Genomic DNA, 16181 nt, shown 5'->3' on the forward strand with positions numbered 1-16181 from the left:
TGGAACCCAGGCCCTCAGCAGTGAAAGCGCAGAGTCCTGACCACTGGACTGCCAGGGAATTCTCTCCTATTTTGGAGTTTTAAGAGTTCTTTGTATATTTTGAATAACAGTCCTTTAACAGATATGTCTCTTTTGCAAAGGTTGTCTCCCAGGCGAATTCTCTTGACATTGTCTTTTGCAGAGCAAAAGTTTTTCATTTTAATGAATTCCTTTATCAATTGCTTTTTCACAAATCATACCTTTGGTGTGGTATTTGAAAAATCATGGCCTAACACCTTAAACTAATACAACGTTATATATCATTTATATCTCAGTAAAACTGGGGGGAAAAGTCATGGCCAAACCCAAGATTTTCTCCAATGTTAACTTCTAGGAGGTTTATAGTTTTCTATTTTACATTTAGGTCTATGATCCATTTTCAGTTAGTTGTTGTAAAGGGTATAAGGTCTATATCTAGATTTTTTTTTCCATGTGGATGTCCAGTTGTTCCAATATCATCTGTTGTAAAGATTATGCTTTCTCCACAGTATTGCCTTTGCTCCTGTGTCAAAGAAAGACCCACTATATTTTTGTGGATCTATTTTGGGCTCTTGAGTGGGTGAAGCCTGGTATTTGTGCACAGCCTTCCCAAGCCCCAGGGTAGACTGAGACCCAAGGAGGGCCCTTCCTGGCTGCCTCTTTCCCTGATTGTCTTATAAATGTCCAGTTGCCATTTTACCTATTGCTACTAGTATCAAGGAGTACCTTCTTAATTGCTCTCCACGAAAATATCAAAGATCTCTCTTTGTTTGATAATGCTAATAGGCATTGTTCCAGATAAGCTAAGTTCCTCAGGCAAAGCTGTGGAGTTCTTTATGGCCTGCCTTTCCACCTGGGCAGAACCTCTGCCCCACACTTTAGAAACTAGCAGTAGGGAAAGCAGCCCATCACCCATGAGTGACACCCCTGCTCTAGAAGCTGGTGGGAGTGGGAGACAGCAGCTCCTGGTCTTCTTGACTTTTCCCTTCTGGTGTGGACTCTCTGTTTTAGGAGAGCCATGAGGATCCAGTATTTTAGGCCTGTCATGCCCAGATTGTAGAGCTTCTTGCCTGCAAGTGTGGGTTGTGTGGGGGAAGAGATGCCCAGGTCTCTTTTGCCGCACCTGCCTGGAACAGAGCTTCAACAACGAGAGGATGAGAAACGTGGACCGCCTGCCCTTCTCAAGGTGAAAGCTTTGCTCTACACTGGGATATGGGGACTAGAGTGGGAGAGGGCACCCCCTATTTTCTTGGCTGCCCCTGCATGGAGTTAAACTCCTGGAAGACAGAAAGGAGAAGATGAGGAAGGAGAAAGCAGTGGGTGGTAGCTCAAAAGTCATAGACTCTCACTGTTTTTATGTTTTTGCTTTTGTTTTTATTTATTTATTTATTTTGATACCAGCTGAAGCAGCCTTTTTATTACTTTTATGTACAGTACAGAAAACTCAATAGTGTACACTCAGCCCAGCTTGGTGGCCAGTTCTTTGGCCTTAGCCTTTTCCAGCTTGGCGATGCAAGCCACTGACTTCGGCCCCAGGACATTGCCTCCCCAGTGACGACGGATCTCATCGTATCTGTCGTTGTAATTGGTTCTGATGGCTTCCACCAGCTTAGCCAGAGCACTCTTGTCCTCTGAGTTGACTTGTGTGAAGGCTACGGTGGTGCATGTCTTCCTGTGGACCAGGCGCCCCAGCCGGGCCTTGCCCTTGATGATGCAGTAGGGAACCCCCATCTTGCGGCACAGGACAGGCAGGAAGACCACGAGCTCGATGGGATCCACATCGTGAGCGATCACCACCAGCTGAGCCTTCTTGTTCTCCACCAGGGTGGTGACAGTGTTGACCCCTGCTCTAAGTTCAGGTGGCCTCTTGGTGGGGACGTCGCCTTTGCCGGCGGCTTTCTTCTCAGCACGGGCCAGCAGCCTCTGCTTCTTCTCCTGCTTTGTCTCTGGTCTGTACTTGTGGGCCAGCTTAAGCAGTTGAGTAGCTGTTTGTCGGTCCAAGGCCTGGGTGAATTGGTTAATTGCAGGAGGCACCTTCAGCCGCTTATAGAGAATAGCCCTTTGCCTCTGCAGCCGGATGTAGCGGGGCCATTTGACAAAGCGGGTGAGGTCCCTCTTGGGTTGGATGTCCTGTCCAATGCCAAAATTCTTGGGCCTCTTCTCGAACAGGGGGTTGACCACCTTCTTGGCCTCCTGCTTCTTCACCACGGCCGGGGCCGGGGCTACCTTCTTCCCCTTGGCCTTCTTTCCCTTCGGCATCTTGAAGGGCTGGCGTAGAGAGAAAAGCTTTGCTTTTGTTTTTAAGTTGAAGTATAGTTGATTTGGACTTCCCAGGTGGTGCAGTGGTAAAGATTCTGCCTGCCAGTGCAGGAGATGCAAGAGCTGTGGATTCGATCCCTGGGTTGGGAAGATCCCCTGGAGTAGGAAATGGCACCCCACTCCAGTATTCTTGCCTGGAAAATTCCATGGGCAGAGGAGCCTGGGGGGCTCCTCCAAGGGGACACAAAGAGTCAGACATGACTGAGCAACTAAGCAATAGTGGATTTACAGTACTGTGTTATTTTCGGGTGTCCAGCACAGAGACAGTATTTTTGCAGATTATATATTAGAGGCTATTATAAGATAATGGTGCAATTCCCTGTGCTAAATAGTGTATCCTTGTTGCGACTCTCACTGTTTTGAGCAATATTCCCTTAAATGAATGCTTCTGAATTTGCTGGATATGCCTTTAGGATAATCTCCAGACTAAATAATTAGGTAAAAAATTTCTTTCTAGTTAGATAGTTGTTTTACCCGGGGGAATTTCAACTGTGCTCCTCACTCTGCCATTCTGAAAATCAATCTTTTTTTTTTTTTTTGAAAATCAATCTTAAGATTTAAAAATTGTCTTATTCCAATGGTTGTTTTCCTCTTGTCACTTATTTGCTATATATATGTTTTCCCCCCTTTTTCTTGAACAAATTAACAAGTGGTTTGTCTGTTTGTTAGTTTTTCCAAAAACACAAGTCTAATTTCTGTCCTCTACTACACTAATCTCTGTTTTTCTCTTTATTCTTCTCTCTTTGTGCTTTCTTTTGGTTTACTTTCTTGTTGGTTTTTTCCCTAATTTTCTTAGAATTGGGAATTAAATTCATTTCTTCTCTTTCTTTTACTTTAAATAATAAAAGTGTTCTGTGTTATGAACGTTCATCTAATCATTGCTGTACTTTTTTTTAATTTTTTTTTTTTTTGGCAGCTCTGCATGGTGTGTGATATCATAGTTCCCTGATCAGGGATCGAACCCATGCTCCCTGAAGTGGAAGCTCGAAGTCCTATCCACTGGACCACCAGGGATTTCTCTCTAATCATTGCTTTAAATGTATCTCATAGAGTCTTATTATTTTTTAGAATTTTGTATTCCAGTTTTTCACCTAATTAATTTTGTTTTTGTCTTTGTTAATGACTTCTCATTTTGTTACACTGTATTCAGAGACAACTGTTTATAACATTTCCATTTTATTCAACTTACTAAAAATTTTTTGTGATTAATATGATTACTTTTTTTGTGGATATTTTGTTTCTTTGGATTTATGGGAGTTTTTTTCAGGGGTAAGTTTCCTCTGTTGATGTGTGTTGGATTTTGTGTTCTGATAATTTTTTGGTTTTTAAATAATAGTTCCAAATGGATCTGTTAACCTTTTCCTTGTTCATTTTTTTGTGCTATTGGGGTGTTTACAAGATTCCTAGCTCTATCAAACACTCTCATGTCAATATACCAAAGTCCAGACACTTTAGTGGATTTTAATTTGTTTAGTTGGGGGAAGAGGTTTGTGTCCTCCGATTTTCTGTTTAGCTTTGTTTCTCTTTTCTCTTGTAAGATCCTAAATTTTTGCTTTTCCCCTCCTTCATCACTCAATTGCCCAAAGACTCTTCAACCATTTGCCACCCCCCTTTCTTTCCCCTTTCCCAGAACCTATATATTTAAAAGACTGACCCTTCAAATTCCATATACTTGAAGTCCCTTCCCTGTAGTCTGCATTCTGATGTCCCAGGACATTTTCCTATTATTTACAGCCTGCAGAAAAAACATCGTCTTCCTGATGAAGGTTCTGGATTGACAAGCTGGCCGTGTTGCCGCTGTCCTTTTCTCTCTTCCCTGTTTTTCTGGGCACAAAGCCTCCTGAGAAGGTGGCGTGGGGCCGGAGCGCAGGAGACCAGCACGGCCCTGCGGTGCGCTTTCTTTCTGTTTACAGTTATTCTGAAGAGCAGCTTCCCTGGTGACTAGGATGGTAAAGAACCTGCTTGCAGTGCAGGAGACCCGGGTTCAATCCCTCAGTCAGGAAGAGTCCCCTGGAGAAGGGCATGGCAACCCACTCCATTCTTGCCTGGAGAATCCCATGGACAGAGGGGCCTGGAGGGCTACAGTCCATAGAGTCGCAAAGAGTCAAACAGGACTGAGCGACTAACACTTTCACTTTCATTGTGAAGTGTGGACATTCTCTGCTTTCAAGTTCTGATGAGGCTACTGCAGAGTTTTATTTCCCATGCTTGTTTCAACTTGCTTTGGAAGGAAGCACTGGGAGATGGGGACAGAGGCAGCCACTGTGGTCCTCAATTACCCAGAAGTCCCTCTGCTTTTTCTTTGTAAGTTTTTTTTGGTTTTTTTTTTAATAAACATGTATTTATTTATTTGGTTACACTGGGTCTTAGTTGTGCCAGGGGGATCTTTTGATCTTCCCTGCAGCCTTTGGAATCTTTAGTTGGGGCATGCAAACTCTTAGTTGCAGCAAGTGGGATCTAGTTCCCGGACCAGGGATCAAACCTATTCCCTGCATTGGAATCTCACTGGACCACCTGGGAAGTCCCACCTTGTAACTTTTAAAGGCAGAGTTTACCTCATTTATTTGCACCCTTTCTTATTTTCCAATATACGCACTCGAGGTCATAAATTTTTCTCTAAGAATTTTTAGCTGGATCCTCCATCTTTGATATATATTTCATTATGATTTTAATCTAAAACAACCTAAATTTATACTCTATTTTCTAATTTCAGTTGTGGTTTTTTTTCTCCTGTGATCCAGATATTTCATAAAATGTTTCTTCATTTCAAATGCATGGGATTCCCCATTTTTCTGTTTGTTGGCACTGTTTAACTTAATTATATTGCAGTAAAAAGAATACAAACTGAATGATTTTACTTTTTTGAAACTAGTTGAGTTGCCTGATGGTCTAGAATTTGATGGATTTATTGGCAAATGTTCTTTATATGCTGTTCTGCATTTAGGTGCAATGCTTCACTAGGTCAAATTTGTTAACCATATTCTTCATATCTTTTATATCCTAGCTAAGTTTTTTTGCCTGCATGTGTCATGGAGTCTACAAATAAAATTGTGATGTAATCTGCTTTTCCTTGTGGTCCTATATATATATATTCTATTCTATAGAATAGAACCACAAGCGCGGAAGAATTGATGCTTTTGAACTGTGGTGTTGTAAAAGACTCTTGAGACTCCCTTGGACTTCACGGAGATCAAACCAGTCAATCCTAAAGGAAATCAACCCTGAATATTCATTGGAAGTGAAGCTGAAGCTCCAATTTTGGCCACCTGATGGGAAGGGCTGACTCACTGGAAAAGACCCTGTTGCTGGGAAAGATTGAAGGCAGAAGGAGAAGAGGGCAACAGAGGATGAGATGGTTGGATGGCATCACTGACTCAATGGACATGAGTTTGAGTAAGCTCCAGGAGTTGGTGATGGACAGGGGGGCCTGGTGTGCTGCAGTCCATGGGGTTGCAAAGAGTCGCACATGACTTGGTGACTGAACAACAAATATATAGAATAGAACCATATATATATATATGTATATTTATTGCCTGTTGATCTTATTTTTAAGAATAAATTTAAAATTGCTGTGTATTTAAAAAATCACTAAGTAAGCAACCTCTTTAACCTGAAATTTAAATTTTTTTCTGATTTTTTTTCTAATATAGTTATTCCAGACTTTAGTAAACATTTGCCTAATATTTTTTTCCATCTTTCTGATAGAGATGAAGTAGGATAATCAAATAGTTAGCTCAGAAATCCCATTAGGGGATTGTAAATAGAGAGGAAACTTTAAGGGGCTTTGAGAGATCATGGTGAGTTAATGATCATTCAAGAAAGCATGTTTGCTTAACCACAAAATCAAGTAAGCTTGCTGAGGAACAAAAACATGCAACAGAAGAATGAGACATGCCTCAAAACAATAGAACAATGGTGTCATGAGACTCACATTCTACCCAATGAGCTCATAAGTTAATGATCCCTAGGACACGCTCTCTACACTCATGATAATTTGTGGAAAGGATACACTTAAAAGTGAAAGACCCTTATTGTGCTGAGACCTAAAATAATTTTTCCATTGCACCATGACAGTGCTGGCTTGACCATGTAAGGACAAAAAGAAACTCCCCTGCCCAACCTGGAGGAAGAGCTGATAATGGAAGCATGATGTCTATTCAAGAATGAGGAAGAAGATGATCTTGTTCTCTCCCCACTTTTCCTTCGATTATAAAAATGTAACCCACTAAGTACTGGAATCAAGATTGTCAGAAGAAATACCAGTAACCTCAGACACGCAGATGACACCACCCTTATGGCAGAAAGCAAAGAACTAAAGAGCCTCTTGATGAAAGTGAAAGAGGAGAGTGAAAAAGCTGACTTAAAACTCAACATTCAAAAAACAAAGATCATGGTATCCAGTCTCATCACTTCATGGCAAATAGATGGGGAAACAATGGAAACAGTGACAGACTTTATTTTCTTGGGCTCCAAAATCACTGCAGATGGTGACTGCGGCCATGAAATGAAAAGACGCTTGCTCCTTGGAAGAATAACTATGACCATATTAAAAAACAGAGACATTACTTTGCCAACAAAGGTTCATCTAGTCAAAACTATGGTTTTTCCAGCCATCATGTATGGATGTGAGAGTTGGATCATAAAGAAAGCTGAGTGCCAAAGAATTGATGCTTTTGAACTGTGGTGTTGGAGAAGATTCTTGAGAGTCCCTTGAACTGCAAAGAGATTCAACCAGTCCATCCTAAAGGAAATCAGTCCTGAATATTCATTGGAAGGATTGATGCTGAACCTGAAGCTCCAATACTTTAGATACCTGATGGGAAGAACTGACTCACTTGAAAAGACCCCGATGCTGGGAAAGATTGAAGGCAGGGGAGAAGGGGACTACAGAGGATGAGATGGTTGGATGGCATCACCGACTCAATGGACATGAGTTTGAGCAAACTCTGGGAGTTGGTCAAGGACAGAGAAGCCTGGCATGCTGCAGTCGCAAAGAGCTGGACACGACTGAGCAACTGAACTGAACTGAAGTACTCAGGGCAGTGCAATGCTCACCTACCCCCTTGTAAGCCTCACAAGCGTCCTACTGTAATAAATCACTTCTGATCTATCACTCTGCCTCTCATTAAATTCTTTCTGCACTGAGACATTAAGGATCAGAACTCCTCAGAGCCCTCTGAAACGCCACCTAGTGGTATCACTTCTACTTCTGAATGTGTTACATGCATCTCTAAGAACTATCTTATGTTTTTTTGTGTGTATCTTTTATAAATACATGTATATCTCAGAGTTATTGAGCGTTCACTTTTAGACTACTACAATAAAATAATATTGCAATAAAGCAAGGTCATAAAGTTTTTGGTTTTCCAATGCATATAAAAGTTGTTTACACTCGATTATAGTCTATTAAGTGTGCAATAGCATTATGTCAAAACAAAACCATGTACATAATTTAAAAATATTTTGTTGCTTAAAAGTGGTAACCATCATCTGAGCCTTCATGATGATGGATCATGAAGAGTCATGATCAGGTCTTCCCTAATGGCTCAGTAGTAAAGAATCCAACTGCCACTGCAGGAGACACAGGTTCAATCCTTGGTCCAGGAAGATCCTACATGTTGTGGAACAACTAAACCTGTGCCCACAACTACTGAGCCTGTGCTATAGAGCTTGGGAATCAAAACTACTGAGTCCACACGCCATAGCTACTGAAGCCCTTGCACCTAGAGCCCGTGCTCCACAACAAGAGAAGCCACCACGATAAGAAGCCCGCACACTACAACAAAAAGTGGCCCCCACGCTCTGCAACTAGGGAAAGCCCACACAGCAGCGAAGACCCAGCACAGCCAAAAATAAAAAAATAAAAGTAATGAAGGGTCATGATCTTTTTGCAATAGTAGCATCACCATAATAAATATAATAAAAAGGAAAAAAGTGAGAAATTTTGGAAAATTACCAAAATGTGACACAAAAACACAAAGTGAGCAAGTGCTGTTGGAAAAATGATGCCAACAGATTAGCTCCACATACGGTTGTGATAAAAGACATGTTCACATATTGAGCTGTGGGAAAGTCATCCTAGCTTATACATGGGTTAGCTGCTTTAAGTATTAAATAAAAAGACGTGATGACCAGAAGTAAAGAATATCCATGTTAAAAGTAAAGATTAAATGCCTCCTGGGACACCAATGCTGGTCCTCTTTTGTTTAAGACCACTTCCCAGGTGCCAAAGCCATACTGACTCGCTGTGTACTTGCTGGCCTGTTCTCTTGTTTGTTTAACTTTCTGTTTTATATTGGAGCATAGTTGATTAACAGTGTTGTGATAGTTTCAGATATACAGCAAACTTATTCAGTTATGCATATGCATGTATCTATTTCAAATTCTTTTCCCATTTAAGTTGTTACGTAATATTGAGCAGAGTTCACTGTGCTATACAGTAGGTCCTTGTTGGTTATCTATTTTAAATACAGTAGTGTGTACACATCAATCTCAAATTCTCTAACTATTCCTCCCCCCGACCCTTTCCCCCTGGTAACCATAATTTGGTTCTCTAAGTCTGTGAGCCTATTTTCATTTTGTAAATAAGTTCATTTCTTTTTAGATGCTACATATAAGTGATGCCATATGGTATTTTTCTTTCACTGACTTACTTCACTCAGTATGACAATCTTTGGGTCCATCCATGTTTATGCAAAAGGCATTATTTCATTCTTTTTAATGTCTGAGTAACATTCCATTACTTCCCAAGAATCTGGCTGCAATTCGAGAGACCTGAGTTTGATCCCTGGGCTGGGAAGATCCCCTGGAGAAGGGAAAGGCTACCCACTCCAGTATCCTGGCCTGGAGAATTCCATGGGCTGTATAGACCATGGGGTCACAAAGAGTCGGACACAACTGAGCGGCTTTCACTTTCAACTTCCGTTGTATCTGTGTATGACATCTTTATCCATTCCTCTGCTGATGGGCATTTAGGTTGCTTCCATGTCTTGGCTATTGTAAACAGTGCTGCAGTGAACACTGGGGTGCATATATCCTTTTGGACCATATTTTTCTCATCCCAGGATCTCAATCCCAGGAGTGGGATTGCTGGATCATATGGTAGCTCTGTTAGCGTTAGTCGCTCAGTCGTGTCTGACTCTTTGTGACCCCATGGACTGTAGCCCATCAGGCTTCTCTGCCCATGGGATTCTCCAGGCAAGAATACTGGAGCGGGTTGCCGTTGATAGCTCTAGTTTTAGTTTTTTAAGAAATCTCCATATTGTTCTCCATAATGGCTGTAACAATTTACATTCCCACCAACAGTGTAGGAGGGCTCCCTTCTCTCCACACCCTCTCCAGCATTTGTTGTCTGCAGATTTTTTGATGATAGCTGTTTTGACTGGTGTGAGGTGATGTCTCAATACAGTTTTGATTTGCGTTCTCTGTGGTCCATTTTTCAAAACCTTGAAGGAATATATTTCTGATTTGTTTAATGTTCTTTGTTCTGATGAGTTATAAAACTGCTGAAAACCCTGCTCCTCTGGAGCAGTTCCTCAGAGTAATCTGGAAAGCTCTTTTCCAGGCCACAGTCTGCAGCTCAGTTCAAATAAAACTATTTTCTAGGGAATTCCCTGGTGGTCCAGTGGTTACAACTCCACGCTTCCACTGCCAGGGGCAATTAAAATCCTGCAACTAAGGTCCCACAAGCTGTGCAGTGCAGCCAAAAAACAAAAGAACCAACCAACCAACAAACAAACTCTTTTCTATTCCTACTATAGATTATTTATTGATTATTCTTTTTGATGGTTATCATAAAACTCCAATTTGTAAAAAATGCAATATCTATGACGCACAATAAAGCAAAATGCAATAAACAGACGTATGCTTCTAGCTTGTAGCACAATTATTTTATAAACATATAAACAGTATACTAATTAACTCAGTAGAAATTATGCTGTGATAAATGTGGTAGGCAGAATAATGACCTTCCAGATATGTACCCAACCCAATTCTTGGAACCCATGAACATATTATCTGACATGGCAAAAGGGACTTCACAAATGTGATTAAGGATCTTGAGATGGGGAAATTATTCTGGATTATTCACATGGACCCAATATAATCACAAGGGTCCTTAATAGTGGAAGAGAAAAAAAAAAAAGTGGAAGAGGGATCAGAGTTAGTAGAAGCTATGCTACTGTCTTTGAAGAGGAGGAAGGAAGCTGGAAGCCAGATGCCAAGGAATGAGGCTGACCACCTGAAGGAATTAAACCTCACCCACACCTTGATTTTAGCAGACTGAGACCCATTTTGGACTTCTGGCCTCCAGAACTGGAAGATGATAGATTCACATTATTTTAAGCCACTGAGTTTGTGGTAATTTGTTAGGGCAGGAAATGGAAATCCAATCCAACAATATCAATAATAATTTGATATCAATGATATCCAAAATCTCAGCAGCTTTCAATACAGAAGTTTTTTCTTTTCTTTTTTTTTTAATGAGGAATTAGAGGAAATGTTTAACAAAAGTCTTGTTTTTTCTCTTTCTTTTTTCTTTAAATTATGAAAGTATGATAACACATTTACAGGATACTTGGAAAATACAGAACAAAGTTACATGCAGTTCCACTGTGCATTACAAGTTTTTTTTAATTAGATAAATTAAGATTTTTAGTTTGAGTTTCAGTAAGGAGTCTCCTTTTAAAAAGAAATTGAATTAGAGTTGATTCACAATGTTTCACTGTACAGCAAAGTGATTTAGTTATACTTATATTCTTTTTCATTTTTTCCCTAATATATATATTTTACTGAAGGATAGTTGACTTACAATGTTTCAGGTTCACAGCAAGGTGATTCAATTATACATATGTATACATATTATTTTTCAGATTATTTTCCATTACAGGTTATAATAAGATATCGACTATAGTTTCCTGTACAGTAAACCTTTGTTGTTTGCTGCATATCTATTTTTTAAATTAGAAATCTAGCATTCTGTTCATACTAAGTCAAACAGGTAGAATCAAAATGTCATAAATTTTTAACATTTAATAGGTATGTATAATACATATATTTTAGAAAACATGAATTTTTGTCTAATTAAAATTTTTTAATTAAAAATTAATTTCTAGATTTCTAATTTTAAAAAAAATTTATAATGTATACAAAAGCTTTTCTACCACATTTGATAAAAGCTTGAGAAAGAACATAAACAAAAAAGAGATGGAGAAATTGGAAAACATAAACTAAATGAAATGGCAGCACTGAATATAAAATAGAAAAAGTGAAACGAAGTAGTTAAAAGTAAAAGATCCTCACATAGTCCAGTTGTTTTTAAACTCGGTTGCTCATTAGAAACATGCCTCGAGCTTTGGAGGAAAAAAGCAATACCTGAGCATTTGTATTTTTCAAAAACTTCCAAGATAATTCTTGTATGCATCTGGATTTTTAAAAAGTGATTACAGATTTTTCTACTAAATAGTAGTTTTGGTGATATAGAATTCTATTATTTTTCTGTTGACCAATCATGATATAATGGTATTAAGTGAGTAATGGTTACATAATCATAATGGTAAAAAGTGTTTATATGTTTTCACAATCAGTAGCCAGACAAAAAATAAAAGATAGTTACAGTTTCAAGCCATATTGGGAACATGACTAACCTAACAATATAAAATATTACATACAATTTGGGGGGGGTCAAGCAGAGTACTGTGGTAAGTGGAAGTGTATACATGCACATTTTCAACCACCCAGCCAGTCTGTCTTTTGGTTGGTGCATTTAATCCATTTACATTTAAAGTAATTATTGATATGCATGATCCTATTACCATTTTCTTAACTGTTTTGGGTTTATTTTCTGTAGGTCTTTTTCTTCTCTTGTGTTTCCTGCCTAGAGAATTTCCTTTAGCATTTTCAAAAAGTTTATTTCCTAATCATATTATATGTCCTTTACTGTTTAGCTTGAATGTGTGTGTGTGTTTGTTTTTGGCATGCCACACAGCATGTGGGGTCTGAGTTTCCTGACCAGGGATTGAACCTGAGACCCCTACAGTGGAAGCACCAAATCTTAACCACTGGACCACCAGGGAAGTCCCCATGTTGTCTTTATTCTAGACCCCAGGCTAGAGAGGCTACCACTACCTGGAGGTACACTTGACCCAGGGCAGATGGAAAAGAGGAAAGGCAGAACCACCTTAGAGCTCTTAACACTTCTACTGAGATGTGGCATAAATGATCTCTGCTCAAATTCCACTGACTGAAGCAAACCGCATGGGTAAGCATACATGGAGTAGGAAGCAGCGTCCTCCCAGAAGGAAGGACACTTGTCCTTTTGGGAGGGGGCAACATGTATGAGGGTCCTGGGGCAACAGGGTGTAGAGTGGGGGAGGAAAGAGTTGACAGGAGAACTGAAAGAAGCTGCTGTAGCTGGAGGATGGTGATGGAGGGTAGGGTTGGGGTGCTCCTGGAGAGATTCACAAGGGCCTTGTAAGTCATTCATTCATCCAAATGTGAGCAACAGCAGGCTCTGAGTCAGCACAGAGGGTCTGGGGGCTGATAAGGCTAACAAGGTGCCTGTTCTGAAGGCATTGACCTTGTGGGGAAAACGCATGAGAGGTAAGTAAATAAGGAAGCGAGATGACTGCAGATAATGATCAAATACGTGCTATAGTTTAAAAGTGTGTGTTTTACTTGCTTTTAAAAATTGTTATTGAAGTATAGTTGCTCTGGCTTCCTTGGTGGCTCAGTGGTCAAGAATCTGCCTGCCAATGAAGAAGACTTGTGTTTGATCCCTGGGTAGGGAAGACCCTCTGGAGAAGGAAATGGCAATCCACTCCAGTGTTCTTGCCTGGGAAATCCCATGGACAGAGGAGCCGGGCAGGCTACAGTCCATGGGATTGCAAAACAGCCAGACATGACTTAGCAACTAAACAACAACATAGTTGCTTTACAATGTTGTGTTAGTTTCTATTGCTGTTACTGTTCAGTCGCTAAGTCATGTCCGATTCTTTGTGATCCCATGAACTGCATGCAGCACACCAGGCTTCCCTGTCCTTCACTATCTCCCAGTGTTTGATCAGATTCATGTCCACTGAGTCAATGAAGCTAACTAACCATCTCATCCTCTATTCTATAGCAAAGTGAATCAGCTATACATATATATATGCACACATGCTCAGTAGCTCAGTCATGTCTCTTTGCGACTCCATGGACTGTAGCCCACCAGGTTCCTCTGTCCATGGAATTTTCTAGGCAAGAATACTGGAGTGAGTTGCTATTTCCTCCTCCAGGGGATCTTCATGACCCAGGGATCGAACCTGCGTCTCCTACATCTCCTGCATTGGCAGGCAGATTCTTTACCACTGAGCCACCTGGGAAGCCCATGTATACATACATCCCCTCTTTTTTGGATTTCTTTCCCATTTAGGTCCTCACAGAGCGCTGAATAGAGCTCCCTGAGCTACACAGTAAGTTCTAATTAGTTATCTCTTTTATACATAGTGTCAATGGTGTTTATACATCATTCCCATCTTCTAATTCACCCCGTCCCTCACTCCCCCTCTTGATGTCCATACATTCGTTCTCTACATCTGTGTCTCTATTTCTGTTTTGCAAATAAGATCATCTATAGCATTTTTCTAGATTTCACATATATTAGTTAATATACAAGTTTGTATTTTACTAAAAGGACTATTTTTAAAAGATCACATCTTCTTCTTCCATTCCCAGTTCTTTTTTAAAAAAAATTATTTTCTTTTTGGATGTGCTGGGTCTTCGCTGCTGCGAGGGCTCTCCTCTAGTCGCAGAGAGCGAGGGTTACTCTCAAGTTGCGGTTCGAGGGCTTCTCACTGTGGTGGCTTTTCATGTTAGGAACAGAGCCCGGGCTGTAGAGTGAACAGGCTTCAGTAGTTGCAGCACGTGGGCTCACTAGTTGTGGCTCGAGGGCTCTAGAGCTCAATTGTCGTGGTGCCTGGGCTTTGTTGCTCTGCAGCAGGTGGGATCTGCCCAGATCAGGGATCAAACCCGTGTCCCCTGCATTGGCAGGTGGATTCTTCACCACTGAGCCACCAGGGAAGCCCCTCCCAGTTCTTTTGGAGTGTGATCATCAGCAATTCTCTGATGTTCAAAGAGAAACCTGACTGAATTCCTGGGAACCCATTATGATTCTTTGAGCTTCTTGAGATATGTCATCATTTTCACTCTAAAGTGAATCTCACTGCTTTCCTGTTCAATGACCTCGAGCTTAATATCCTCTTCCTTCTTATCCCCCAAGTCCTCAGTTGGAAGTTTTGAAATGGGGAGCTATTGTTTCGTGAGTACTTAAAAATGTGAACTTAAAGGGTGTTAAGGCAGTGCATATTGTTGAAGTTGAGTTATGTGTATTTTATTACGGGAAAAAAAGGGGGGAGAAGTCATCTGTCACATGTAGGTGCTGACTGTCCTATAAAACTAAAGAGTAAAGAGTAACTGAGTCAGTGAAGATGGAAAGGCTTAAGGTCTGCTTGATGGGGCGCGGGGGGGACGCGGGGTGGAGGGGTTGAACTAGGTGCTCCTGGGCAAAGCCTTCCTTCTGCACTTTGGAGCCACTGGCGGGGCTCTCATATCCCTAAAGGACCTTGGAATGGGGATGTGGCCCCAGGGAATTCTCACTCCAAGACAATCTCCTCTCTGGTTCCCAGGTTTGGGGATTCCTGTATCTGTAATAAACACAGACACAAGCAGCGACCCTTCCCCAGCAAGGCACAATCACTGAATATTTATAATTTACTCATCAGCCATGCGCCGTAACCCAGGTTGGTAGCATTCTAGGTCCTGCACCTTGGCACTGCATTTGTAAAGAGCGGAGAGGGGCTCCTGCTGTCTTTCTGGCCCTGGGGTCCCGCTGGCTGCCCTCACCCCTCTTGTAGGTGATGAAACTTGAGAGAAGCCTTTACCCAGGAGAGCCTCAGCTGGGAGGTGCGTGGTGGAGACTGACTGGGTTAACTCCAAGTAGAGGTGAGTGGTGATGACGAGAAGCCACACCTTTTCCCAGAAAGGGGCCTGATTGGTGGAGGGCCTCTAGGGCGGGGCAGCTCTGGGGCTATATAAACGCACTCACTGGGCTTGGAGTTACGCTGTAGGTTAACTCCTGAGCTCAGGTAAGTCTTCCAGAAGGAGGAGGCTGGGCTTACCTGTGGGAACCTAGATGGAGGCCCCTAGGTTGACCAAGCCGTTTTGGATGGGTCCCTCCTCCGAGCCCTGTAGTTGGAGTCTCTTTGTAGCTCCAAATATTTGCGGTGGCTCCACCTCAAAACTCCCCCTAAACCCCAGTATTTTTGTCTAATAACGTTCCTGTCTCTGGGCTTCAGTTTTTCCTCTGTGAAGTAATGGTCTGCTGGTTTTTTTCAGGGCTGCTTGATGAAGGGTGAGGGGGTGGTTGTCTCTGGCTTTGGGGTCAGACAGGATCCACCTTGAAGTGGCTGTGAAACCTCCATGCTTCAGTTTCCGTGTTTGCAAAATGGGTCTACTTACCAGGACGAAATAAGTTAAAGCGTTTAACACAGCTCCAGGCACTTAGAAAACCCTCAGAGGTGCTCCTTGCTGCTGTTGTTACTCTCTGGCCTGGTCTGGGGTGCCAGGAGGAGGGGTGAGGGTGCTGCAGCCCCCAGGAATTCTGCTGCTTTTCTTGTCTCCTCACCACCACTCCCACCCCCGTTTCTCCATGCCCATCCCTCCACCTTCTGGAGGTCGTCTGTCAGGCCAGCCATACTGATCCTCTTGACCTGTGCGGGGCTAATGGGGTAGATGCTAAGTCCTGGGGCTGCTTTCTTTACAGGCCACCCTGTCCCACCCCACCCCACCCACCCCCAACCCCCCAAGAG

At 41.7% G+C, this 16181-nt stretch overlaps 1 protein-coding gene across 1 annotated transcript; it reads right to left on the reverse strand.

Annotated features, from left to right (window-relative positions):
* Window positions 1-1409: 1409 nt before the first annotated feature.
* On the reverse strand, window positions 1410-2299 carry LOC122430898 (60S ribosomal protein L7a-like). The gene has a single exon (XM_043451825.1). The coding sequence runs from the start codon at window positions 2275-2277 to the stop codon at window positions 1477-1479; it is 801 nt and encodes a 266-aa protein (XP_043307760.1). The 5' UTR covers window positions 2278-2299; the 3' UTR covers window positions 1410-1476.
* Window positions 2300-16181: the final 13882 nt, after the last annotated feature.

The sequence above is a fragment of the Cervus canadensis genome, chromosome 29 (assembly GCF_019320065.1).
Source record: "Cervus canadensis isolate Bull #8, Minnesota chromosome 29, ASM1932006v1, whole genome shotgun sequence".
Classification (NCBI taxonomy): Eukaryota; Metazoa; Chordata; class Mammalia; order Artiodactyla; family Cervidae; genus Cervus; species Cervus canadensis.

Excerpts from the sequence above, each read along its gene's own strand:
- LOC122430898 (XM_043451825.1), bottom strand. The coding sequence starts at position 2,277 with ATGCCGAAGGGAAAGAAGGCCAAGGGGAAGAAGGTAGCCCCGGCCCCG.